Source organism: Buteo buteo, chromosome 3, assembly GCF_964188355.1.
Source record: "Buteo buteo chromosome 3, bButBut1.hap1.1, whole genome shotgun sequence".
NCBI lineage: Eukaryota > Metazoa > Chordata > Aves > Accipitriformes > Accipitridae > Buteo > Buteo buteo.
In genome coordinates, this window is record NC_134173.1 from 64,164,456 (window position 1) to 64,190,182 (window position 25,727).

At 43.1% G+C, this 25,727-nt stretch overlaps 1 protein-coding gene across 6 annotated transcripts in view; it reads right to left on the minus strand.

Moving 5' to 3' along the window:
- ENPP2 (ectonucleotide pyrophosphatase/phosphodiesterase 2) overlaps window positions 1-25,439 on the minus strand; it is a 77,707-nt gene extending 52,268 nt beyond the window's left edge. For 2 of the 6 annotated variants that reach the window (XM_075023860.1, XM_075023859.1), the window contains exons 1-2: window positions 5,840-5,942; window positions 5,434-5,536 (exon numbers count right to left, since the gene is read on the minus strand). In XM_075023860.1, coding sequence (XP_074879961.1) covers window positions 5,434-5,536; window positions 5,840-5,872 — 136 coding nt within the window. In that variant the 5' untranslated portion in view covers window positions 5,873-5,942. Of the gene's footprint in view, window positions 1-5,433; window positions 5,537-5,839; window positions 5,943-5,981; window positions 6,119-6,559; window positions 6,652-25,221 lie in introns of those variants that run through there. The other 4 variants (XM_075023856.1, XM_075023857.1, XM_075023861.1 and 1 more) reach the window with 4 other exon arrangements.
- Between the last annotated feature and the right edge of the window lie 288 nt (window positions 25,440-25,727).

Below are 25,727 nucleotides of genomic sequence, written 5' to 3' on the forward strand. Positions count from 1 at the left end.
TCAGCAGGGCTTGGTTTGCTATACTAGAAGGTGCCAAATCAACATCAAGCATGAAAGAGAACTATGATGCTCTATAAATTAATGGGGAAGTAAAGCAAGGCTTTTTGGTGGGCTTCTGCAGAGTATTAAATTATAAAAACAAAATACAGAAGTATGTAAGAAATCAATATATTTGATGTGTATAACTAAATGGAAGACTGCCAGTCTAAAAACCATGAATAATGTATTAGACTTCAATAATCTATTTATTAGTAAGGGCCCTTACTGTCAAAACTGATATGTACTTCTCTGTTTTTTTCTCAAAATTGAGTATTTTATACACTTTATATACTTATACGTTTTTCCTATAAGAGAGTCCTGCACAGCAGCTTATATGAAGCAGGAAAATTGTGTGCTACTCTCTAGGGTTAATCAAATTTTATGAAATAAAATAATGAAAGTATGTTATTCTTTAAAAACAGAGGTGTTCCAAGGAAAATTTCACAATGCCTTTTGTTCCTTGAGAGACCTATTAAAATTAAGTCTTTGAAATTGCCTTGGGGTTTGTTTTCTTTTAGACCATGGTTTGGTTTTGGTTTTGGCAAACCTCACCATGATTAGCAGTATGATTTTAAGACGACTGATGCAATGGCACTTTTGGGAAACAGTTTCTCTGATCTTTTCTTGTATATTTTTCCCCTACTCTTTTACGTAGCTGAAAGTTTAGTCTCCTCATAAACTGAGGGGAAATCTCTTCCCAACCAAGATGACATTATCGCAACACCGTGAGAATGGATGGAAAAAGATGATGAAGGGCAAGTTTGGAGGTGACACTGTAGTAGCTGATGTCCCACCAGCTCTCATCCCCAGCACTACTGCTCCACCATTTCCCTTGGAGTGTCACTGGCACTGGTTGGACACCAGCATAAACCACTTCAGGGAGCAAACCTGGCAGCAAATCAACCCTACAGCAAGATAATGCGTAAGAAAACCAAACCTACCATGGTTGCAGTCATAGATCATGGCAGTGGCAAGGCACATTCATAACACTGCTGGAAAAGGTAGTAGTGGACAACTGTCTCTCTGCTTTTGTGGTTTTTTCAATCAGGTCAGTAACGCTCAGAGCAACTAACATCATACACACAGTGAAGTTTCACTCTATAGGTACATACCTTGCAAGCATGCTCTTAATGAGCCATCAATATTTTGGCCATCTGGAGTTCCAAAGAGCTAAAGATCATGTATCTATGCTGGCAACACATAGAACAGTATTTTCATTGCTCACATAGGCCACAAAACTATGTTAGAAATTAATTGCATGAGAATTGTTTCAAAGCATGCTAACACTCAGATTTTCAGAGATATGAAGTCTTGTTCCTTATTCTTAATGACAGCTGCTTCCTGCCAAATGCCTCTGAAATTCTGTTACTAAATAATATTTCCATGTTATTTAACCTCTTCTAGTACTTTCCTTTTTGGAAGCTAGGTAATATATAATCACAGATCCAGTAAGCTGCAAATGAAAGGTATTACGGACTCCAAGGCATTACGTAATAGCATATACAATATATCCCTTACACTGCCATTACCCTCTTCATTTCAAAGGCACGAGAGGGAGATCATTTCAGAAGGTCAAAAAACACATGTCAACATGCGTTTAGGAAAGAGAAGGTGTAAACCTGACTGCAGATTACATAATGGACAGAGTCAACTGCAGCTCAAGGAATGCCTAGCTGTTGTAAAGAGCAGCTCATTTATCAGGAAGCCAGCTGAACAAATTGCCTACAGAGGCTGTGCAATCTCTGATCTTGGAGATTTTGAAGAACAGGTTAGACCAAGATCTGTCAGGAGCACTTCAGTAATAACTGACCATGCCCTGGGATATAGAGAAGGTCTACATAGCTGTTCAAGGTCCCCTCTAGCTCCATCTTCTATAACTGCAAGAAGGGTTACCATTTCACATAAGAAAGGTTTAGCCCAGCTACCTTGTCTGTTATTTTTTCACATCTCTTGATAACCACTTTATTACTGATGTGAAAAATTATCCCAAATTACTTAGCTAATTCAAGTCACACCTCCTGAGTCAATGTAGGACACTTTCCACATAGCAACACAAAAGAGGACTTGGTTTAATTCCTCTGATCTCTGAATATGTTAAGATCATTCCTTTGTTTATCACACTTGACCTTGCCTTTGCAGCCAGACCATGATTTTCAGGTCGTGCACAATGCCATGGCGTGGGTACTGGTGCATGAAGAATAGTTTGAAAATATGTCATCAGGAGCTCCATCCCTGGTGAGCATTTTCAGTTTAACAGAAACCCCTGTACAGAACAAACTTACACAATTTCAAAATCCTTTTCAGAATCCCTGCATCCCTCCACAGCTCCTGCAGTCAGACCATGCAGCAGGCAGTGGGACCTCAACATGAAGATCATCCCCTCCTTATTTAATACTAATAATATTAAAGCTTCTCACATCCTTTTCCATGCATTCTTTTTTCGCCAGCTAAGCCCAAAACAAGCATCTAAGGATTGCCTCTTATGTCATAGGTTAGAGAGAGAAGTTACATAGGGCAATAGTGCCTTCCTGATTCAGTCCACTGAGGTTATTACATTTCCATTGTAAATGCGTTACATCCACCTTTCTATCTGATTACAATATTTAAAAAAAAAAAAAATAAAATCCATTTACTTCCAGTACTATTTCAGTCATAGGACTACACAATATAGACGTGCTTACACAGTCATTACAGGAAGGAGACTACCTGTTAAGACTTCGCCATTTGGCATCCTATAAGGAAGCTATATGGATCAACCAAATAACTATACAAAACATCTGGAACGCAAGTTTTGCTAGGTAATATTCATATTATGCACTTGCATTTCATGTTTGCAGAATGCCATTGAAATAAGTAAAATTTCAATGAAAAGTCACATGAAGTAAAATACACATCCTAAGTGTTCCAATACAAGAAAGATATGACTCCATTTCTCATGACATGGTTAAAAATCCAGTGAGAAGGATTAGAAAAACTTCAGTGTTTCTCCTTCCAAAATTTAAGCTATGATCCTATCATGACCAAGGAACACGCTTCAAGAGACTGTTAAGGCCATTTTCCCTGAAAGTGTTTACAAAGATGCCTAGAAACTCAGAAAGCAAATAGCTTACAAAGGCAAAGTTACAAAAAAATGGGAGCCTTGTTCCTCTAATGTCTCTTAGAAAATTTAAGTCAAAAAACTATTTCAATAAAATAATTTGTTGGGTACAAATATTAAATATCTCAAATGTATAAAGGCTTACATATCTATACACCGTAAAAAGAGAAGGGAAGGTTTTTAAGCATTGTGGTACTTTTTGACATACATTTATAAGCGACTAGGAAAAAAACCAGGTTGTTTTTGACTCGTAGAGGAGTTCTATGCTAGATGAAAACTGAAATTTGCTTACAATCATGACATACCTCTGGAGAAAAAACAAATTGGTCTATACAGTAGTGGTTGGTAAGGTGAGTGTTTTATCAATACAAAATAATTAACTCTAAACACCAAGAAACTTGGAAATAAATAAGCCAAGGCAAAGTGAAGTTGGAAAATAATTTATACTAATATTTTATTCTGGCTATTTCATTGCACTAGACTTCTCATGAAGTTTAACTGGAAGTCATGAGATTAGGAGAGCCTAAATAGGTTCTTTGATCATAGTGCTTTTAGTTTAAGAAAAGCACCTCTGCAGTGCAACTTTTTACTTTCTCCTTTAGACAGGTGTGACTATAATACTTTATTCTTTGCTATCAGATTTTTATTTTTTTTTTAACTGCAATAATAGTAACCAAGCTATGTAAACACAGAAGAGAACAAAACCCTCTGTTACTTTTCAGTCTCTCGTTGTTGCACCCTGGACTGGACTACTTCAATGCCAGGTGCTGGTCCAAGCCCACCTGTAAGCAAATTCTCAATAGACTGCCAAAAGTACCCCACCTCCTGCCCTCTTGCAAGAGATCCTGTATTTCTTCCTATTTTTCTGGAATGCTGAGATAAACCTCCTGGTATTGGAAACGGCGTGCGGCTCCTGATCCCAGCCCTGGGGGTGCTGAACAGTGCTGGTTGGCTCACCAGAGTTGGCACTGACCAGCTGCAACGGGTCCCCAATATCAGACCTTTGGGACTTCAGTAAAAATCAACTGAGCAGCCCTGCCCTAAAGCTTAGACGGTCACCAGTGAAAGCAAAGCAACTGGCAGTCGGGTGTTGGAAGACATGAAATGCAAATCCTTCACGTCACTATCACACACACTACGCAACTGCTCTACAGTTAACGTACCAGAAGGTAGAAAGAGAAATAAATTAGTTTTTCAAGCAATTTTTTTTACTGTTATATAAAGATCAAAAGCAACAGCTGCTATCTTTTTGATCACCTAAAATGCCTCTGCTCAGTCATTAGCAGCCCCGATCGTGGCTGTGATTAGACACCAATTCCTGTGAAAGACTGAAAGACGGGGAAGAGAAGGACACAGATACATTACCAGGAACACAACAAACTCTGGCCACGGTAAACAATTTTATAATTAAAATTCACAAGCTATCATTACAGACAGGCACTGCAAATGAACCCTTTCACTTCAGTTATATTAACCAGCGCTAAGTCAATGACCACAGGTCTCCTTTCTCCTGCCAAAGGAAGGAACAGAGACACAAGTCAAGCCTGCCCTTTTTTTTTTTCTTCTTAAAGAAAAAAAAAAGCCTAGTTTTCCATTTTATATATTTTTCCACTTGGACTATGCCTGAGCTCACAAAACCCAATACTGCCCCAGAAGACAAACAACAGTCCCTTCTGTGGCATACTCTTGCTTTCCTCCCGAGAAAAAAGTAGGAGGTGAAAGAAAAACCAGAGGGCTCGGTGAGAGCACATCTGGGCGAACACCTGCTCTCCTCTCCCCGGCCCTCGCCGCCGTCAGATGTCTGCCGTCTGCTGTTCACAAACCAGCATGACCTCAGGAGCCACAGAAATCCCCAAAGCTTTTCTCACCAGCGCCTCTTGAAAGCATTAATCGAGTTTCTAGAAACCGCTTCGACAGCTACCAAAATAAAACCAGTACCCTTAAACCCACGGTGGCGTTTCTCTTAGCTCTGGAAGGGAACTGTGCGGAGCACAAAACATGGCAAATGCTACGTAGGAGCTGATGAGACCGGTCCCTGTGAGACTGACAGCGCTCAGTCCTAAAATAAGCTAGATTTTCCATAGTCACATGCACACAGAGCAAAAGTTTAAGTAAATAGGAGACCTATAGGTGAGTCCCAAAGGTCAACTGACTCGGGCTCGGCGAGTTATTTATTTTTCTCTGTATCCTAGAGGGAAAAGGAACAAGCAAACTACTGTTTCGGAGTAGGAGTGGTTTCTGCCCACGGTATAGAACATAAGGGTATCGCGATGCACAATTTATGCCCGTTACTGTACCTGAGACCGGGCCCTCATCCCATTCTTCCGATCTCCTAAATCGATTCGTCGTAAATCCCATGCAGACATTTACTCCAAAGGCAAAAGCAAATAAAGATAGAACCTGCAAAAGCAAAACGGCAAAGTGAGCAAACCGTGCAAAAAAGCAGGGCTTCCGAGCTAAGAGCTTTACGATTAAGGGGCAGAGATGGTCCTCTGTACATTTGAGCTCCCCAGCGCCGCAGTTCCCATCACCGGAGCAGCAGCTGACAGCGTCACCGTTGGAGAGGAACGCAAACCAGAAGGGGTTTATGAATAAAACATCTCTCTCTGAAGCTGAAACGCTCCTTTTTGTAGGAACTTATTCAGGAGAGCCGGGCTACTCCTCCTTTAAAAGCAAACACGCTCCTCTCCTCTCGTCCCCTACCTGGTGCGAGTGGACGCAGCCCTTCTTAGCCATACTAGAGAATTCTTGAAAAGCCTGCGCGGCACCCTCGCCTTTTCTTTATAGGGAGCGCAGAGCTCTGTTTGCTCTGGGAGTTCGGGCTATTAGCTACAAGTAATCCCACCTGGTGAGGTTGACAGGCTCGTGTGATTTGTCCAGGGGGTGATTTCATCATGTTTCACTCACAAATCGCAGCTCCGAGTGCAAGAAGCTCCAGGCATCATCCCTCGCTGTGCCCTCCCCCCAAACACACACCACACACACACACACACACACACGCACGCTTTTATGTGGTTTCCTCTGGCAAAGCAGCGCTTTCTTGTGTTGCTGCGGCCAATAGCTGTTCCTGCTCGTTTTATTCTCCTCGCAAAAGTAACATGGTTAAAAGAGAAACCAAATGCGTCTCCATCTGGCTCGGAGAAGGGGGTGCTGGTCGGGGGGGAGCTCGCTCGGAGCTGCGAGATGAAGAAACCCCGATGCCACCCCCCCTCGAATGTCACCCGGCGTCGCAGCGCGGTGGGCGCGGGGCGAGCAGGCAGCCCCGGCGGGCGACCTCGGGACGGCCGGGTGGGCTTCGGGAGCTGGGGCGCCCGCCTCGCTCCCCAAGGGTGCTCCCGAATTTTCTAACCGGGGTGCAGAGCAGAGTCCCGTCCCCCCGTCCCGTCTCCACCCCCCCCCAGAAAACCCCCAAACTGGGGACACCTTCAGAGCGCGGGGTTATTTTTCAACTCCCTTCTCCCGTGCTGCTGTGGCGGTGCAAGGCTCGGAGCGATGGAAAGGCAAGCAGTTTTATCTGAATAGCTGGAAACCGCAGACTTCCAGAAAGGAAGGGAAGTGACACGTTCCCTCTGCCCCACATTTTCCCATTTTCATCGACAACAGAAAGCTCGGCTGTTTGGGTAAGCGCTTCTATTCACAAGGCAAATGATAATGCTGAGCAGAGTTACGGTTCAAATCGGTGGCTTAAATATTATTTGCCAAGGCAGATTACTTACCAGTGTAGTTTGCCACTTTTTTTCTCTGATGAAAGCTTCTTTCATTTAAGTGTTTACTAACAATTACATTTAAAGGGACAGAGTTAAGTTTTGTAAGTTCTCAGATGGGCTGAGCTTCCCTTGGGACCTGTCCCATATTCTATACTGGCATTAAGAAACACAGTACAGTCTTCTTTAAACTATCCAGCAATCTTAAACACATACAATTTTGAGCTTTGTTCAGAGGCACCTTTTACCTGCAACAATATCTTTCCTTCCCCACCTTGTAGCTTTACAGGGCAGAGGGTAAAAAGCCCGCCTCTTTGCGACCCACCTCTTGCCAGCCTGCCAGCCTTTGCTAGGAGCTGATCCTTTTTCATGCAGTGTCTTAACCAAAAGTAGCTCCATTGTGCAGCTGCATCTTTCCACTGCAAGCCTCAGGGATATGTAATTAGCCTGAGAAGCCCTACATCTTAGCTACACCAGGACAACACATTCCTCTCCCTTGCACAGACCAGGATTGTAAAGTCAAGACCCATCTAATGTTCACTTCATCGCTAGCTGGGTTGAAAATGAAATAGGTTGTAATAGGCAAAGTTTTTCTAGCAAAAAAACTGTGCATAGAGGTCTGGAGAAAAGTAATCACCAAAATTTTTACTAGCTGTTCCTGTAAAATTCTTCACCCTTAGTCTCCGGTATACCTGTCGTTAAACAACTTCACCCGCACGTACTAGGTTAAGTACAGCAGTGTGTGACTGCAGCAGAAGGGTAACGAAAGGTGTCGCAAATAAAATCGCTCAACAGTGTTGCCTATGTATCTCAGCTAATGAAGCTCATGATTTCATGGGCAAAACAGAGAAATCAGCAGCCCCAAGCTCTCCTCCAGCGTGGGACCCTCGGGTCACTGAGTGACTGAGGTAAAACACAATGGAATTTTCAAATCTGGTGGCCAATTTTGAGTGCCCAAGCCAATACATCCAGCCACATTTTCAGAGATGCTGAGCTTTTGCTGTTCTGCATATCTTCCTAATGCACAGGTGCTCAGTTTTTTTGAAAGAAAGTTCCTACATAAGTTAAAAATGGCCACCCAGAAAAATAAAGCAAGAAACAAAACCAAAAAACACAGCATGATGGATGACTTCTACTGATTTGAAAATACATATTTCATTTTTCCATTCATGTAACCTCTCCAGAGCTTGTAAACTGCACAATTTCACATAAATAGAGGAGCTCATTTTATGTTTCCTGGTCTGTGTTACAAGTATATTATATTAATTAACCTCCTTTGTAAAATCCTTTAGAACTATAGATGATGACGATGCTGAAACTGCTAATCTTTTTCATATGTGTTATGTAAGACACATTTTCCAGTAGCTCTGAACTGACCGCATACTCAGATGCACAATCATCTTTTTGTCACAAGGATTCTGCCTGAAGCCACCCCACAGATGCACAAGGAACTTATTAGCATAAACAAGGTCCAATGATTTTGTTCAGGCAAGATTTCACTGCTGGGATCCCTGACAATTAACTTTTTTAGCAATTGATTGCCATTTTACTCATCAGAACAGGAAAGACTAAAGCTGAAACAACGTATTTCTGGCCCAAGAATGCAGCGGTTCAGTGCAAGTTTTAGGGCTTAAATGAAACACGCTAAACAGGAATTTTAACAAGATCAACAGAATAAGAAATGCCTCTTCATCAGTTATGGTGCATAAGAATTAGCCTTTGGCTTTTATGGCTTGACATGATCATACTGATTACTATTTAACTCGGGATGCAAAACTTCCAACCAGCCACTAGGTGACACTTCACGAGAAGTTCATTCCTTAACATTTCCACAGTTACAAGCATTCCTGTTCTGCTCTTCTACAGAGTTAATATAAGAAAGACAATATATACATTCTTACATAAAACTGATTTTTCTTGACCAGTTTTTTTATTAAGAAAAGAAAATGCAGAGAAATCAAGTATATTGGCTGAGTCAGAGATTGGGGATGGAGTGGACTCTAGAGAAATGAGCCTTTTTAGCTACTCATCTCCGCTTTGCACTGGATGCTGGATGCAGCCACATTGGGTGACTGGGGGACTAGGATGAAATCTTCCAGTACGCTTGACAGCAGTATGAAAGGCAGAAAGGTGAAGGACTTCTCCAAATTGTCCCAGAGCTCTCACACCTCCAAACACAGCTTCCACATATAGTTGTGGCCAAGAAAAACGGTTAGCCAGGTTGATGAAATAGCAATTTCAAAGAACAAAACCTTTTCATAAACTACAGAAATTCGAGCAGTATCCACATCAAGCCTCCTCAGATACAAGCACTGTGAAACCAAATAAGCTTCCAGCAGCCTAAGCGAACATGGGAAGATGTGGGTACCTCGCTGAAAACACCCTGAGGGTTTTTAGCAAAACCAAAGAGGCACAATATAACAAGAAGAGCTGATTCCTGTGTATAAAGGACTTTAAACCATATTTTTATAGGACTTTATAGACCAAAACCAAATATCTTTGGCACTCAGCCAGCACAGTGACTGATGAATGAGGTGTAGAAGGAAGGGAAAGCGAGAGTGTGAGGGCAAGGGCAGCAAAAGGATAGCAAAGCCAGCCAGGGGCAGCAGTGAGGACTCCCTCAGCAGAGATCAGCCCAGAATCCAGGCTACAGCCACATACAGGAGCCCAGAAATGTGACTGTACAGCCTGGGTATGCAGGAAAAAATACCGAGTTGCTGAAGGATGAGGGACCTGTTATCTGCTCAGTTTGCAAGAGTACCACTGAAACCCTCAAAACGGGGTCACTGAGAAATCCTCCTTACCTGATGGAGGCAAAACGTTCCAGCAAGTGACAGATTTCAAATGGTCGGCAAGCTGACTGGGAAACAAAAAATTATGATCTGATCATAAAGGATAGGAAAGGACACAGATGTTCACATGGATGCATTAAGGGGGTAGGCAGAATATAGAGGACAAGAAGATATTAGCATAGGCAAGGGTCAGACCATCCCTTCCTTGCGCTTTAGAACACGTGAAAGTTGCAGAAGCTTCTGCAAGCATCTTTTTCTCTTACACAGGGAAAACTGTATTTTGTCAAGAAGGCAATTTCCCTGGCAGAGGGCACAGGACCGACTGGTAAGGAGCTGCACCGCCATGCCTGCTGCTACCTCATGACACTAGGAAGACCCACAAACCAGGCTGTGCTCATGAAAGTACACTGTCCTCACCGCAGTGCCTCAAAACACCACCTGACAGCACCTTGAGGCTTGACTAACAGTCACCAATTATCTGTCTGCTCATCACCGCCCTGAGGGGAAAGGTATGCAAACTATAGCGCCTGCTGCACTGGAGGAGTGTGCTGAGGATGACTTTCTTGACCAGAAAGATCCATGAAGGGGTGCCAGACCCTCAGGGACAATCATAGACAACTTAAAGTCTTCAAAATTGCAGTTTGCTGCAGCACAACCCCTGAGGCACCAAGTGCCTTAGGCACATATAGGGCCATCAACATTTCTGAGTACCCTGCATAATGCCTGTGGGATTCACAGGGCTGGGAAGCGAGCACCCAGATCCAGTCCAAACCTCACTGAGGATGACCAGCGAAGCACGTCGCATCCCTTCTCACCTCACCCTCCTGAAAGTGTTCTCCCAGAACAGCTACCAAACCACATGTCCTGCACAAAACACAGGTGTATTTGGTGCACACCTGTCCGAAACTAAGCCTACATGTTCTGCCTACCCAGAGAGAGAAGAGGAACCGCCAGCCAAGGGAGGACCTGAGTCCTCATGTAGAACACTTGTGTACTCACTGGGATGAGGACTGAAACCCAGGTGAGTAGCCTGGTGGAAAAAAAGGAGGGCATGATGCAGTAAAGAAATAAATTATCCCACACCCCACATCAGGTACAACAGCTTCAGTGGCTAAAAGAGGGCTGTGGATTTGGTGATAGCGCTGCAGCTCCTGGAGCTGCCTCTGATGGCTGTGGAAGGGCCTTAGCTCAAGTGTACCCTACACATGCAATCACCATTTGTGCCTGCACACCAGCCGAGCAAGGTTTATAAGCGAGATCATGTCTTTTATCAGAACAGCTAGGTTAGCTGAAAAAGGGAGAGAAGTTTTCAGTGTCCTGAAGAAAGCTTTGAGTGCCTGAATGCCTGTCTCTCTCCTCCCAGCTAATAAACCAATCGTACCAGCACAGGTTATTACCCTTCTCCCTGTGAATTGTACACATGACAGCAACAGCATTAACACTGGCCCAACATGTATACCTTCATCACCTTCAAAGAAACTAACGCTTTCCCAATTCAGTTTCTGGACAATGTTATTATTATTATGAAGCAGCACAAGTACTTCGCTAAAATGCACTGAGTTCAGAACTATATTTCTTGAGATAATCATATATAAAAATTCTAGTATGCTGCAGAATAAAAACTGTTCCATGATGAAAAATCACTTCTTCATGGAGGATATGAATGAGTGAACCATGGAGCCAGAGAGCCCATCTGTGGTTTTAATGCAGTTCATGAGAGGCTAAGTATTTCTTCAGGTCCTCATCCTTGCTTTCCACTGCTTGAGATGGTGACAGGTCTCACAGGTAACCATCAACAGCTTTAAATCCATCTTTTTAAAAGAGATGTAGGCTTCTAGTAGTGTGAAAATCACCCACCTACCGCCTAACAGTAGTCTGGAGGTCTCAATGGCCTTGCATGGTGCCTTGCATGTGCCACACACAATCACTGTTAATTTATTTGAATTTTACAGGTGATACAATCTATTCTGTCCTACAAAAACCACAGCCCTTTAGAAACAATGAGTTAAAGCTAAAAAAGAAAAATAACAAAACAGAAACAAAGATGGGAAAGCTACTTAAAGATGCAATAAAGCAGGTTTTCTAGACTTCAAGTCATGTTCCTAGTTTCTTTGTGTAACTTATATGTACATCCTGTACCATTCTTTACCTTTCTCAGTAGAATATTAGCTTTGAATTTCCTGGGTATATAAAACTTCTTGTGGGGACTTCTACAATAATCCTGTGACATATCTCTCTTACTTAATCACGTTTACCCTCAGCCCAAACTCTATTTTGGCACACTTTTCAAGCTCAAGGCTTGGATATGATTAAAAAATTTCCAAGTGCTAATCTCTTCCCTACACGTAAAATGTGGATATAATTAATACTGGTTTGTTTACTTTGAGTTTGTTTTCTTTGCCAAACAAAAGTTTCTGTTTGTTTGTTTGAAATGTCTTTTTTTAAAATGTTTTTGGTACTTGGATCAGGAAAGAAGTATTTTAATTAATATTTTTCCTCTTATTAATCTAAAAAACCCCACTGATACTTTCTAAATAGCAAAATCTTATTTGATTTCTGTTTAAAGAGATATGTCACTAGGAATTTTGTTCTCAGCTTGCCTGCAGTTGAGGCTTTGGAGATCCATGCTCTGCAGCACCAATATTTCTTCCAGGGAAAACGCAAAGTAGGCTCAGACTGGAAACAGGATTCCCCCACAACAAATAGGGACATGCCTTCACGCGGGCACGTTTTCCTCCTGTTTCTGTGCATAAGGAGGCATCTCAAGAGTGAAGAACTGGCTGCTGTTATGGTGACCTATAAGTGTCTGCACCTATGAAAGCTTTTTTTGGCACAGTAAATGAATGCATGAACATAGAACAGGCTGTGGCAGTGTTGCAGTTAAGACATGAACACAAGTCCGATTCAAGTGCCAGCTATTTTATTTGCATAAGGACTGCAAGACTGCACCACTAAATGCAATCACTCCAGCATAAAGAGAAGGAAATACTCTATTAAAAAAAAAATCCTGAAGAAAGTAGGACAGCCAATGAGGAAGAGGTGTCCTCTGAAAAAGAAAAATAACAATTATCAAAAGCTGCCTTATCTGATTCACTGAGTGGCCCCATGAACACTTATGTGGAGGAGGATACAATATGAACTGTACAGGCTTTTGCTCAAAGAAAAATGCATAAAATGAGGACACAACTAACACTGTCACAAACTTAGTCCCATCTGCAACCCCCTTTGGGGGTGCTCATTTATCTCATAGTTGAAAGACACATCTTTATAACTTACACAAGCTTAAGCTATCCCCAGCTGTTCAGAGGTATTTGATTAACTTGGAAATAACTGGATTTTCTGCCCTTTTCCTTCAGAACAGTCCTTGCCATCACTTCTACCCCTCTCACCCCGAGCAACTATTCCTAGGGCGACACTGCAACTCAAAACAGGTTAAAAAATTCCCCTGCCTCTGACAGATTTTGCAGTTGGATGAGTTCCCCGCTCTGGTCCTCAGCCCTGGAAGCAGCGTGTCTGTGAGACACAGTGAGCTGCAAACTGCTACCGCTTCCGAACCCCAAGCCGGGTCCTGTAAATAAGCAGCATCCCATGGCCAGGGGAGCGGAGGGCAGAGCACAGACAAGCTCTTCTCTGCCCCCCAACTCTCTGCTACTCCCAGGGGAGCAGTGTCACTGCAGCATACGCTCAGCTCTCCCTATTTCTTAACATGCATCTGCTGCTGCCTGTTTCAAGGGCAAAGCACAAAAGTGTAAAACAATTGCATATTACTTCTTAGGTCATTTTGGACAGATGGGCCACTTTCCCAGCTTCACAAATTTTCCTAAGTTGAACCGTGTCAGCACCACTTTAGTCGAATGCCAGCTTTTTTTTCAGATTACAGGCAAGTGCAAAGATAACAGAAGTAAATACAAAGGGAAAAACATCCTGTTGGAACAGTACTCCTGTTTTCTACAGGTGAGAAAAGTATAAGCAACATTTCAACAACAAAACAATGCAATCCCTTGCTGGATTTTTTTTAAAAAACCCATATCATAATGTGAAACTGAATGAATTTCAAGCTCTGCAAGAATTCAATATAAAAAAAAAAAGAAGGAAAGTGCTAGAAATCAAAAATATGCAATCCTGTGCTAGCATGGGTTTGCATAAGGATTATCAGGGGTTTTTTGAAGTAAATACTTCTTTCACCTTTTCAGCATAAAACTTTGGAAAGGAGTAAAGAAGCATTTTTTTAATGGATTGAACAAGTAGACTGTAGTGAAACTCTGGCCACTTAAATATTGATAGATTTCTTCAATATTTTAAAGCAAATAATCTTACTGAGTTAAGCTTTGTTTAACTTTTTTTTTTTTTCATCTAGCAACACAAGATTTTCAGAAATAATAGGTTCTTTGGTTTAGTGATTGCTGACTGCTGTAAACCAAAAGCAGCTCTGCTTTGGTCAGCCTTCACAGAAGGCTCCCCACCCCAGTAAATCTCTTTTTCACAGCAGACAAGACTAAAGTCAGCTTCAAATTATGTTTGTTGAAGTTTCTCAGGGCAGAGACAGATGCTCCTGGGCATCCACAGAGAGCCTGCAAAACAGCTGGGACTATTTAATTTAGTGTCCTTTCACTGTCCATTCCTCCCCCTTCTCCAAGATGCTGCAACCAAACACCTTTGAAGGCAATGTCTGATCTAACCCATGTAAAAAGGACTTGAGTAAACTACTGCTCTGGTGAAGAGAGTGGAGACACTCCTTTTCTAGCAATAGCTTTGCCAGCTGAAGGAAAGGCCTCCAGTGCCAGCTGTCCCTGCTCAGGTGTGCAAACTCAACGTTTCATCCTTTTGGGTGAGGAATTGCCCAGCCCGACTGCTTCTCCCTCTCCGCTGCACCACACTGACTGTAGGCGTTTCACTGCTTGGGTGATTGTCCTCCAGCCTGGTGCTGAGGAACGCTATGATTAAATCACCTTTAAAAAAACCCCTTTGGGTAAAGAAGCCAGGATGGATGATGGAAACAGGCAAGGAGCAGCAATATCTTCAGGTGACAGCTGAAGTCAGCAGAGAAGTACCCCTACCCCTGGGGCAAACCAGGTTCTCTTTGCACTGAGACAGAGCAGGAGCACAAACAAGCTTCCTCTGTGGTAGCTTAAGCCATGACAGCTGTTTTGAAAATGAGTATTGGACTATAACCTCATGTTCATACCCCTGCTTGTGGGCAGCCTAAGCCTGCCGAAGCATCTGCTTGCCTCTGCAGATAATTCAGCATGGTTTTGAGAGGTATTGGATTAAAAAAATGACACTAGGAAAGCTTCTGCTTTCCTTGCTTCCTACTCTGATGCATTATAAGTAAAACAAATAAGCCAACTCCAAAGCCCCATTGCATAAGGGCAGGTGGAAGTGAGGTCAGACTGCAGGACAGGGGGCACAGGGCAGAGGCGTGGGAGGCTTTTGGAGAGGGGGCAGCTTCAGCAAATAAACCAGGCGTGATGCTGCCAGCAGCAACTGCCAGGACAGCATGGTAGATGAATGGTGCCCGGTATCCCATGACTGTCACAGCCATCTCCTACCATCTGTGGGGAATGCTGCGTTGGCTGGGCAGAGCAATGGAAGGGCATAAAAAGACATCTTAGTGTTGGGGGTGAAAAGAGACAAAATATATTAGGACAACAGAGTTTTGGAGATTCCAAAGGAGAATCTTTCCTTCTTGTTCCCTCTGTTGTGGGGCTTGGCGGGAGGAAAGCATCCTTGTGATCTCTGCTCTATTGTTAATGCTCTGTTTCAGCTGTACTCTACCCCACAAGTCCAATATACATTAAGGAACATGAAAAAATTAGAGCCTATTTAGGTGTATTGAATTTATCTGGTCAAGCACAAATGACCTGAGTAATTAATCCTTTTGGACTTGGCAGCCAGCTGAGATTGGGACCCTTCAGGTTGTTTCTTTAAGAGAGGACTCAGATTGTGGCATCAAGTGATTCTTGGGTACAATCCTGTCGTTTACAGAGAATGTACCAAAAAATGCTGTTTCCCTGAGCAGGGAAAGGAATCCTATTGTTTTCGATATCCAAGAGGCACTTAAGGGCTTCTTACATTTATCCTGAATGAAGGGCCATCAGCTCCAAGGGAATTTCACCCAATTTTATAGCAGCATCCTTTCCCTCTGTCCCACCTGGGAGGGGTGACTTTGTCTGGGGTTTGCCTATTGTCTTCACTGCCACCTTAGCTGTGCAGCCTCAGCATGGAAAGAAAGGAAAGCAAGCATTTACAGGTGATAGCAACTAAATTACCTACAAAGTGGTTTTTCATCAGGACATTTTCTCCTCACCCCCTTGTAGTGACCATTTTTCTCATCCACAGGATGTTTTTGATTGTCTCAGACAAAATTCCTTTTAGGGGTGCAAAGAAAGCCTTAAGGAATACCCAAAATGACTGAGGAAACCGTAACTCTCCTGGGCTGAGCCACATCCTTCTAATGTCACCTGCTGCAGGTACCAGACCACAGCCACAATCTCATACTCTTCTTTTTCCAAAGGTGGCTGAACCAAATCCTGTTTTTTCTTTATACAGCTTATGAAGTCTTTAAGTATTGCACCCAACATCCTTCACTGATCCTGATACAGATGAGGGCCAGGCCTATTTCCACCATCCCACTCACATCTGAGGCCGATGCTGAAACACCAAACCATGGACTGGTGCTGCCAGAGGGGTTGCAATTTGTTACAGTCCTTGCAGTTGCAATCAGAGTTCCTCTGTGCCAGTTTTTGTAGCCCCAACACTGAATTTGGTGCAGGGCTGATCCCCCGGTCCCTCTGCTGCTGCAACAACATGGGTTCCTCACCACCATCCTGTCCCAGCTCCAGTAACCCCCACCGTCCCTTGGCCCATTCCCTCATTCTCCTGCCATGGCTGGAAAAGGTTTTCAACCTGTCATATTCATCAACAGCTCCAGGGACATACAGCTAATATGACTAAAAAGCTTTTTCTGCAAGGGGAAATATACAGCAGTAGGTGAGCAAATACTCTGAAGATAGTAAGTTCTACCTTGAAATTCACTTTATTGTCTTTGTCCTTTTTATTGCTATTTATCAAGAGTGCTGGTGCATCCTGCTGCATCAAAATCTCTCCAGTCTCAAGGACTCGCATTTAAATAGGGCAGTTTGGAGCAATTCTGCAGAGCTGAGCTGCTGGAGTCAAGTCATTGAAAACACAGGGTGTGGGATGGGGTGTCCCTAGGTTGTATTCCTCCCCTCTGCTTTGTTATGCTGTTTGCAAAGTGCTGAGGGAAGTGTCCAAATCCTGTCCCAGATTTGCACAGGGCTCTCTGTAAAACCTGGAGTGATTCCCTGTGGAGCCTGTTCAGAGATGTCCTGCCTGCGCTGACTCTGACAACTTTTGCTACAGCATGGACAGAGCTGTAAAAGCATCCTTTCTTCCACTCCACACATTTCCCCCTTGCAAATTATCCGTGTCTGGCAAAAGAATGACCTGGTGGGATGGCTTGTGTGTAAACACAAGTGTATGGACCTGTCTGGGAACACCTCCTCACGGGTTAGTCCTGGCTAAGCACGTGTGGCCCAGTAGCCTAGAAAGCACGCCCTGCCTTGTCCCTACAGCTACCTGCATTTCGACACGTGCCAATACACAGCCAGAAGCTTGAAATTTGGCATTAGATCAAAGAGCCTCTATGAACAAAGTGGTATTACCTGGGACAGTTCATATATCCCAAGTTCTTTGAGCACCACAGGGATAAGAGCAAGGACCTCAGCCGAACATGCTATTTAACAAGCAGCAAGAAATAAATTGCTGTTTAGAGAATAAAATGGGAAATTGCAGTAAAGGGGATGAGAGGTAGCTGCCATGGGAGGGAGGGTTTAGGAGAAGAATGGTAGGAACAACTCTGGCCGTGATCCACATATGATGTGCAGGCTTCTCACCAGATTACATGGGAGGAAAAAATAAGGTTATGTTGAAGGATGAATTCCCAAGAACTCCTCAAAAAAACCAACCAAACAAAAAAACAAAAGCCAATGAAGAGGTGAGTGATAGCAAAGCCAGAGACAACTTCCAAAACGAGAAGGCTTTCAGGTTAAAAACTTTAAATAGCCAAAAAATACACAGAAACAGAAGATCAGAGGATGAAAGTCCACAAACAGGTAAAACTGTGCATTATTTTTATAAATATGAGGTCAAGATTTAAGGCTTCTGTATGGGGTGTCCATGCCCAGACGCTGGCAGTGTGGCTGCAGGGCAGCCTCTGTGAGGAGAGGCCGGGGCTGCCCCGTGCTGGACACAGCCGGTTCCAGCCGGTCCCAGCCGGTTCCAACAGACCCATCACAGGACACGGCTGAGCCCCTCGGCCAAGATGGTGGTGCCTCTGGTAAAACGTATTGAAGAAAGGGTAAAAAACGCTGTGCAGGTAGCGAGGAGTGAGGGGAAAACTGTGAGGAACAGGCCTGCAAACACCATGGTCATGAAGAAGGAGGGGAGGAGGTGCTCCAGGTGCCAGAGCAGAGATTCCCCTGCAGCCCGTGGAAGAGACCTCAGTGGAGTGGGTTTATCCTGAAGGACTGCAGCCTGTGGGAAGGGCTGACACTGGGGCAGGGAGACGTGTGAGGAGGAAGGAGCAGCAGAGAGGGGCTGTTATGGACTGGTCACAACCCCCCATGCCTCCCGGGATGGTGGGTAGAGGAGTCAGGAATGAAGGAGTGAAGTTGAGCCTGGGAAAAGGCGGGGTGGGAGAAAGGTGCTGTTTTAACTTTTGTTTTTGTTTCTCACTTTCTAAATCTATTTCATTTGGCAATAAATTAAATTAATTTTCCCCAAGTCGAGTCTGTTTTGCCCATGACGGTAATTGGTAAGTGATCGCCCTGTCTTTATCTCAACCCATGAGCTTTTCCATCTTATTTTCTCCCCCTGTCCTGTTGAGGAAAGGGAGTGAGAGAGTGGCTGGATGGGCATCTGGCAGCCAGCCAAGGTCAACCCACAACAGCTTCCTATTAAAAATCTCTACAAGATATTATGAAATCAGGTAAAGAAGAAAGCTTATAGATTAAACATTTGAGGTACCTCACAATAAAAATAGTGGAAGGAGGGCATGAAGTCTCCCACAGAAATGAAAAGAGGGTGGCTGGACAGCAATTGTGTAAGAAGGGGAGGCATCTGAGGATACAATTTATCTCCCAGTCACAGATGTAAGAAAGGTCCATCTGCAATAGGAGAAAAGCTCTGTCTGGCTCAGGGCGAGAAGACAGGAACTGAGCATACCTGCTGTTATTTCGTATTTCTAATCTCTTTTCAGCCAATTTTTCATGTACAGCACTAGCAACTGGAACTTCTAAGCAATGAAATTTAATCAGCACACAACAGCAAAATAGTTCTCCGATGCTGACAGAGCCCATATGTATTTATTTAATATGTTTACATTTCTTTGTGTATTGAAGTGACAGTGACCCTGTTCTCCTTTACTCTAAATGTGTGGAGCGCACACAGTTTCATGGGTTTTGAGACAAAGAAAGCCTATGAGATCATTTGGTCTAACACACTGCAAACATAGTCATCATTTCACCCAGTGATGAGCCCAAGGGAGGGTGCATCCCAGCTGGGCTAGCTCAGGAGGCATGGGGAAAGCAGTACTGGGAGGTTCAAAAGCTCTCGTCCAGCAAGGTGCAGCAGAGGTCAAGGATGCCACCAGCTTTGCAAGCACATGAAAACCAGTTTGTGTTACTGGTGTGTTGCCAATAACAGGTTTTGCTCTGTTTCTATAAGCGACCCATTAATTTGGTGAAGCGCCATAAATGAGTACTTAAAATAGCGCATGGGAATTCGGACGAGGTGGTGCTAGCCCCAGCCTTGCCAGAGGCAGTCTCATGCCGCCACCTTTCATTCATCTCTCAGAAATATTCATTACCTCCACTTTCAGTTCAACTAATGTCAAAGGATTACATTTGGCGTCCTTGGGTAAAGGCTGCTATGTGAGCGCTGTTATTAGGAGCTGCAGTTTTCAAGAATGATGCTAACATATCTTTAGCTATCTGGCATTCAAACTCAGCTGGCATCCTCGATGAATAATTGGAAACCTCCCCAATGTAGTGACTTTAAACTCATAGTTTAACCATCATATTACATCCTCTGCAATAAGGCAAGAATTTGTAGAATAAATATTGCTACACAAATGGACCACTGTTTTGTTTTCTTAACATCCTATACAGGCCAACCTGCTAGGAGGAAACATTTCTACAGCCTTAGACTTCATGAGAAGCTCTTTCGTAATCTAAAAATATCCGTAGCCATCCCTGAACAGTTGAGCAGGTCACCTGTGGGCAGCCAATGTTAGGGGCAGAGTCAGTCTCTTCTTTCTTTTAGGTACAGGCACTGCCCTGCTACCTCTCCTTACCCACCAGGCCCTAATCTGCTGGCACCCAGCCCACCTCCCCACAGCGCATCCAGCGCGGAGGGCTGGGGCACTCGTGGCAGCTGCAGACAGACACCGCTTCGGTAACACAGTCTTTCGAAGAAAGGGAGCAATACCTGCTTCGCAACAGAAATGCTCTATTCTTGAATCTGACAAGTCAGCGCCTTGCTTCAACTTGCAGAGCTCAGCGTTTCCATCACAGATGTGGTGGCAATAAGGAGCAGCCTGCACAGCGCTGACGCATGCTGACAGGAAGCTTCCATAGATCAGTAGTAATTAGAAGCAAATCATAATTAAAATCTAAGCAAATCAGAAGCAAAAGAGACTCAGAAGAAGGACCCAATGATTAATACTTCAAAATCAGAGCAACCAAAATCATTATGAGTCCAACCATATGGAGGGGAACTACAAGGCATGCACTGTTTTATTAACTCCTTATCAACTTGCCTCTCTAATCAGCACTTTACATTTGTGGCATAGGGAATTATGAAAAAAATTACAGATCCTTGAGGTGTTACTGCCCTGATTAAAGAAATCCATATATTTCCTCTGGAGAAAAAGGCTTAGGTAGAGATACCTATAATAGGAACCTTATCTAGACAGATTGTCTTTAAGCCCAGGACTTTGCCAGTGAAGCTCCAGACACTGGAAATTTTAATATAAATCAAAAGCCAAGTGATGTCGGAGTTTTAAACTCATGATTATGTACTTGCATAATATTAATATTGTAGGAGGTAAATACAAACAAAACACAAGATACCTTGCTTGTGCCTGTGCTGGATGCCAATTATAACATTGCTAAAAGGTAACAATATATATATGAAAGGCAGTTTATATTAAAAAGGCTAAGAGAGAAGACGTCTTCAGAAAGCAAAACAAGCTATAAGAGATCTACTATGGTTTTTAAAATACATTTTCGTCTCTGTGCATTAAGTAATACTTTCTACTTTAGTTATGAATCAGAGCACTTCCAACATCGCCCCGAATGCACATTGAAAGGACTTCCAACTTGCCAAATCCCAATCCAATTTGCACTTGGCAAAAACACATTCATGCTACTTCATAGCCTGACTTTGCTTGTAATTATATTTATTTAAGACTACTTTAACAAGCCAGAAAAACACACAGGGCGGAAGGGGAGGGAAGATGCGCCTACCGTACCAGCAGGTCTTTTTTCTCCATGACTGAAGCTTGACTTGGAAACTTCCCTTCACCCTGGCCCCGGCAGTGGCTCCTGGCCGATGCGCTTGCACAGGGAAGTCGCGGGCTGCCTTGGCCCCCGGCCAGCTCTCGGGGGGCTGCCTGGCCACCCTGGGCCTCAGATCCCGATGCAGCGCGGCTGAAGTCAGGGTGCCAGCTGCCCCGGCGGGACAATGGCTCCATTGGGAGATAGCTGGGGGACAAAGGCGCTGCTTTCAGGAATGATTTTATATGCACACATGTGACCTTTGCCTGAAATGACTCTATGGAAAGTGTCCCTGTCCTGAAGCTCTGCTTTCAAATGCAGCAGTCTGAGGCACTTGCTTAATCTGTCCTTTTTTTCCCTTTCTTTTTTATTTTTTTGCCACGGATGCCTCAGGAGAGGTCATGTGCAGATAACAAGGTGGTACTGAGCTCTTTCTGATCATTTAATAGAGCTATTCAGAAATGGATAGGGTTATTGTCTTCACTTTTCATAGTTCTTCACCAGAATCTGCTAACTAGAGTGCTTTTATCTGCTTTTAGGAATTTAACTACAAAACCAGAGTAGCCTAACTTCCAATCCCATGTCCTGAGCCAGCCTATGCAGCACTTCCAAGCTCAGGCCACCTTGGCTAGAGTGCATATAATTTTAAATTTATGCATCCACGTAAGAACAGCAGAGCCTTTGGATTTTTATTGGATTGGAGTGACTTATAAATTCATTTATTGTAACTGTGATTTTTAAGTATTTTGAAGGCTTTCTACTTAACTGGATATAAAATAGAAGATGTCAATACATAGCATGCATGAAATCCAAATATTACTATAGCTAGGCTGGGGGGTGAAGATGGAGTTTATCACCCTTACCTTGGGATACGACAGTGAACACTGCAGCTGTGGCAGGTGAAAGGAAGGTCCCTCAGAGCAATTCTTTGTTAGGTTATGGGGAAGGTTAATAGCAGTGTGCATCTTTAAGGTTAGTCAAATTTTCCTTTGTAGGATCTTAATTTTTGCTGTTTATTGCTTTGACAAACTAACATTTGCACTGACATTTTGTGCTGGAAAGAGTTGGGCTTTTTAACCTATTTTTAATTTAAGGCAAAATATGCTGAACATTTCTGAGCTTAAAACAAAGGATGTATACTTTGCTATACTAATGTTAAACAAAATTATCTGTCCTTTCCATAAACAGATCTCAGGCTTACATACCCTAGAGTAACAGATTGGATTTGAGGGACCAGGGAAGAATGGCCTTTGTTAAGTGAATATGTTCATCCATCCCTACCAAATTCCAGCCAGATTTGGTCAAGTTATAAATCTTTGAGAGACCTTTGTCTATGCTCAGCGCTGTGTGCAACTTGCTCACACTTAATGGCTGAGCTCTCTGAAGATCATCTTCTCTGGGTGTCTTTGAGCCCCTTACAGACCATGGGTCACACTGTAGGTTTATTTCAAGGGAAAGGAGTTCTAAAAGATGCTCACAGTCACAACGGGATCCAGGAATGGGGTCATGTTGGTCCGTCCATCATACACCCACCCCCCACCCCCAGCACAGCTGCATGCAGAGCCCACAACTTTCCTGTAAAAAGTGTGTGCTTGTGCATGCTGTGGAAGGGGATTCCTTGTCCTGATATAAATCCTGCCCCATTCCCCAAACAAAATCAAACCCCACTGTGAAATCTCCCTATGGACTCCCTGTCCATCCTCCCTGCTCCCCACAGCCCCTTTCCTCATCATCAGTCCTTCAAGAGAAGGAACACTGAAAAGAAGGATAAAATCAAAGCTTTGAGGAGCTGCTGAATAGGTAGTGGGTCCTGTATTGTAAATGAAACAGGGCTCCTGTTGGAAAGACAGCACGGAGTACATGATAACGCACAGAGACTATAGAAGCAGACAGATTCCAAGTGTTCGATTTAGAAATCTTAAAATACAATGTCAGTATTTTTGCATGTCAGGTCAAATAATTTTAGATACGAATCCAGTTAGAGTTATAGAAGTACTAAATGCAAGCAAATATTTACAAAAATAGACATTCTGCAATATCTAGAAGGAAAGTAGCTGAACATCTTAACGCAAGGGAGCAAAAAAAGTACCTAAGAAGAAAAGACTAATTAGCAAACTCACAAAAGATCTCCCCACCTCATAGCAGGCTGTTCCCAGCATTGTGCTCTCTAATACTTGTTTGAATTCCATTTAAAAGAAGATGCCTATCACTTCCCTTAGAAGCTAATGTGCAGCCTGCCATGCCATTGACAATATTTTATCCTTTGATCCCCATCTGACTTTAATATAATTTTTCATTTTTTTTAAATTTCAGCTTATCACTTCTAATTATGTTTTGCCCCAGGAAAATACATCTGTTCTACACCAGAGGGGCTTAAACACATTGTTACAAGTGCTTTGCTGAATGAAGACATGTTTACATAACAAACCAAATGATTTCTCCACATTTACAGAGTTTATATATTACCTGTATTTGGCGACAAGCACGAGCTTCCCCACTTAGTCTCGTTTCAGCATGGTTCGCAAGAACTAGCATGATTTAGTATTTCCCAATATATTCATTGCAATCTAAAAGTACTTTGGTAGATCTTTACCCTTGTTTAACACCACAACATTCTTGGTCATATGGCTCTTGACTTCTTTGAGTCATACTCAGTTAAAATAAATCTTAGTCAACTCTCTCTCATTCGCATAAACAAACTCAGGCTATTTAGCAAAACAGAAGCTGCTGTCTCTAGATGTCATGGGGAGCAGTGGGTGTTGCTTTAGATAATGCTTCATCAGAATTAACGCACACTAACTAGCACAGTTCAAGCAGGGGCAGTGGCCTGGGGCAGGGCACGGTCAGAAGAGTACACAACGCTGCAAGTGGAAGCCAGTGTCCCGTCCTTAAGGGCCCAAAAGGCATAGGAAAGGCTCTAGGAATGGATTTCTACCCATAAACACATCCTTTTTATATGTATAAATCTAAAGAGTTAGTTAAGATCCCTAAGAGGGGGTCTGTGCAGTGCCACCGCCACTCTTTCACAGCCTGTGGCCATCACTGCCTTTTATCAAACATCCTCTCCCTGCGGCGCATCCCCAGTGAGCTATGACCAGAGCTGTTGGATCAGCTTTCTGGACTTGGCTTGAGGCAGCAGTGAGATACAAGCTGCTCAGATCAGGGCAGGGCTGGACATGCACAGGAATATAGCTGCTGCGCTTAGGAAATGTCCAAGTGTCGCAGGCAGCTACTTCACATTTGAAGGGGCAGCTCAGCTGGACAGGCAGTGGATTAGAAGTCTTGGATGAGGAATTAAAAATCCCCCAAAGTCCTATTTTGATCATGCAAAACATCCAGTCTAATGAAAACCAAAACACCAAGTTTCCAGGTACACTAGGTTCAGAAATTAGTATTCAGGAATTTGATTTTACAACAAATGCATTGAGGAGAAGACTTACTGAGGGGCATAGTTTCATGCTTTCATATGTAGCCCAGGCCAGGCTGTACTGGAAGGTTAATGAAAACAATAAAAAATATTCTTTCTTTTTCAATATTCAGAATGTAAGGAGATAATAGTGGGTGAGACTGAACCTCTGCAGCCACATAGGAGAAAAGATTATACAGGCTCAGCTTTAAAGCAGCTGTTCTCTTCATCAGAATCAGAAATCTGAACATCTCTTGATATTGTGCAATCAGATGGAGTAGCTATATACTTAAATCAGGCCACACATCGAGCACCTATATATGGATTCCTGGAGCTAACATTAAGATCCTATTTTTAAAAGTTGTGTTTACAGACGCCCCAGTCTGCTAGAAATAAAGACCTTTTGAACATTACTCCTTTTAATCCTTGCATTTTCTGCATCCATTTTTAAACAGTATTGTTGCAAATAAATTCATCAGAAAATTATACTGGCAGTTAGATATGCGATGGGTCATACAGCACTAAAATCAACCATAAAAAACAGCACTTCAAAAAAAAAAATCGCACCATAGATAGTCAAGAATAAAAGAAGATTGTGACTTACAAGAAATATACAACCCCTCCTCCTGTTAATCTGTTCCACATTTGATGACTGAGCATGAATTACTGTTGAAAAATATCCCAGGGGATTACTTAATATACCGCCTAATCCAGCCATCCACCCCCTGCAAAGTACAACCTCATGCGGTTTTGCTTCATTAGGAGTTTCTCTGCAGCTCCAATGTCCCGGCTCAGTTTCACCTCCTGCAAACAGGTCTGAGCATGAAGAAATGGCTTCTGTGGCCAGAACTGTGCAGAAATATGTAATTCTGTACAAGCATAATTGCACGAGCTGAGCTAATGGAAAAAACATACTTTGTCCGGCTACCTTCTAGGCATGGCTGGAGTTACCCCTTCTGCAATCTGAATGGATGATGTGGTCTTTTATCTCTGGCTTTGCTTTGGCATATTTTCCTTTTCTTAACCCTTAGTTTACAGTATTACAGCTGCATAACAGCTTTGCTCAAACTCCAAAGGTTTACCACTTCTCCTGTCCAACAACATTTTTCC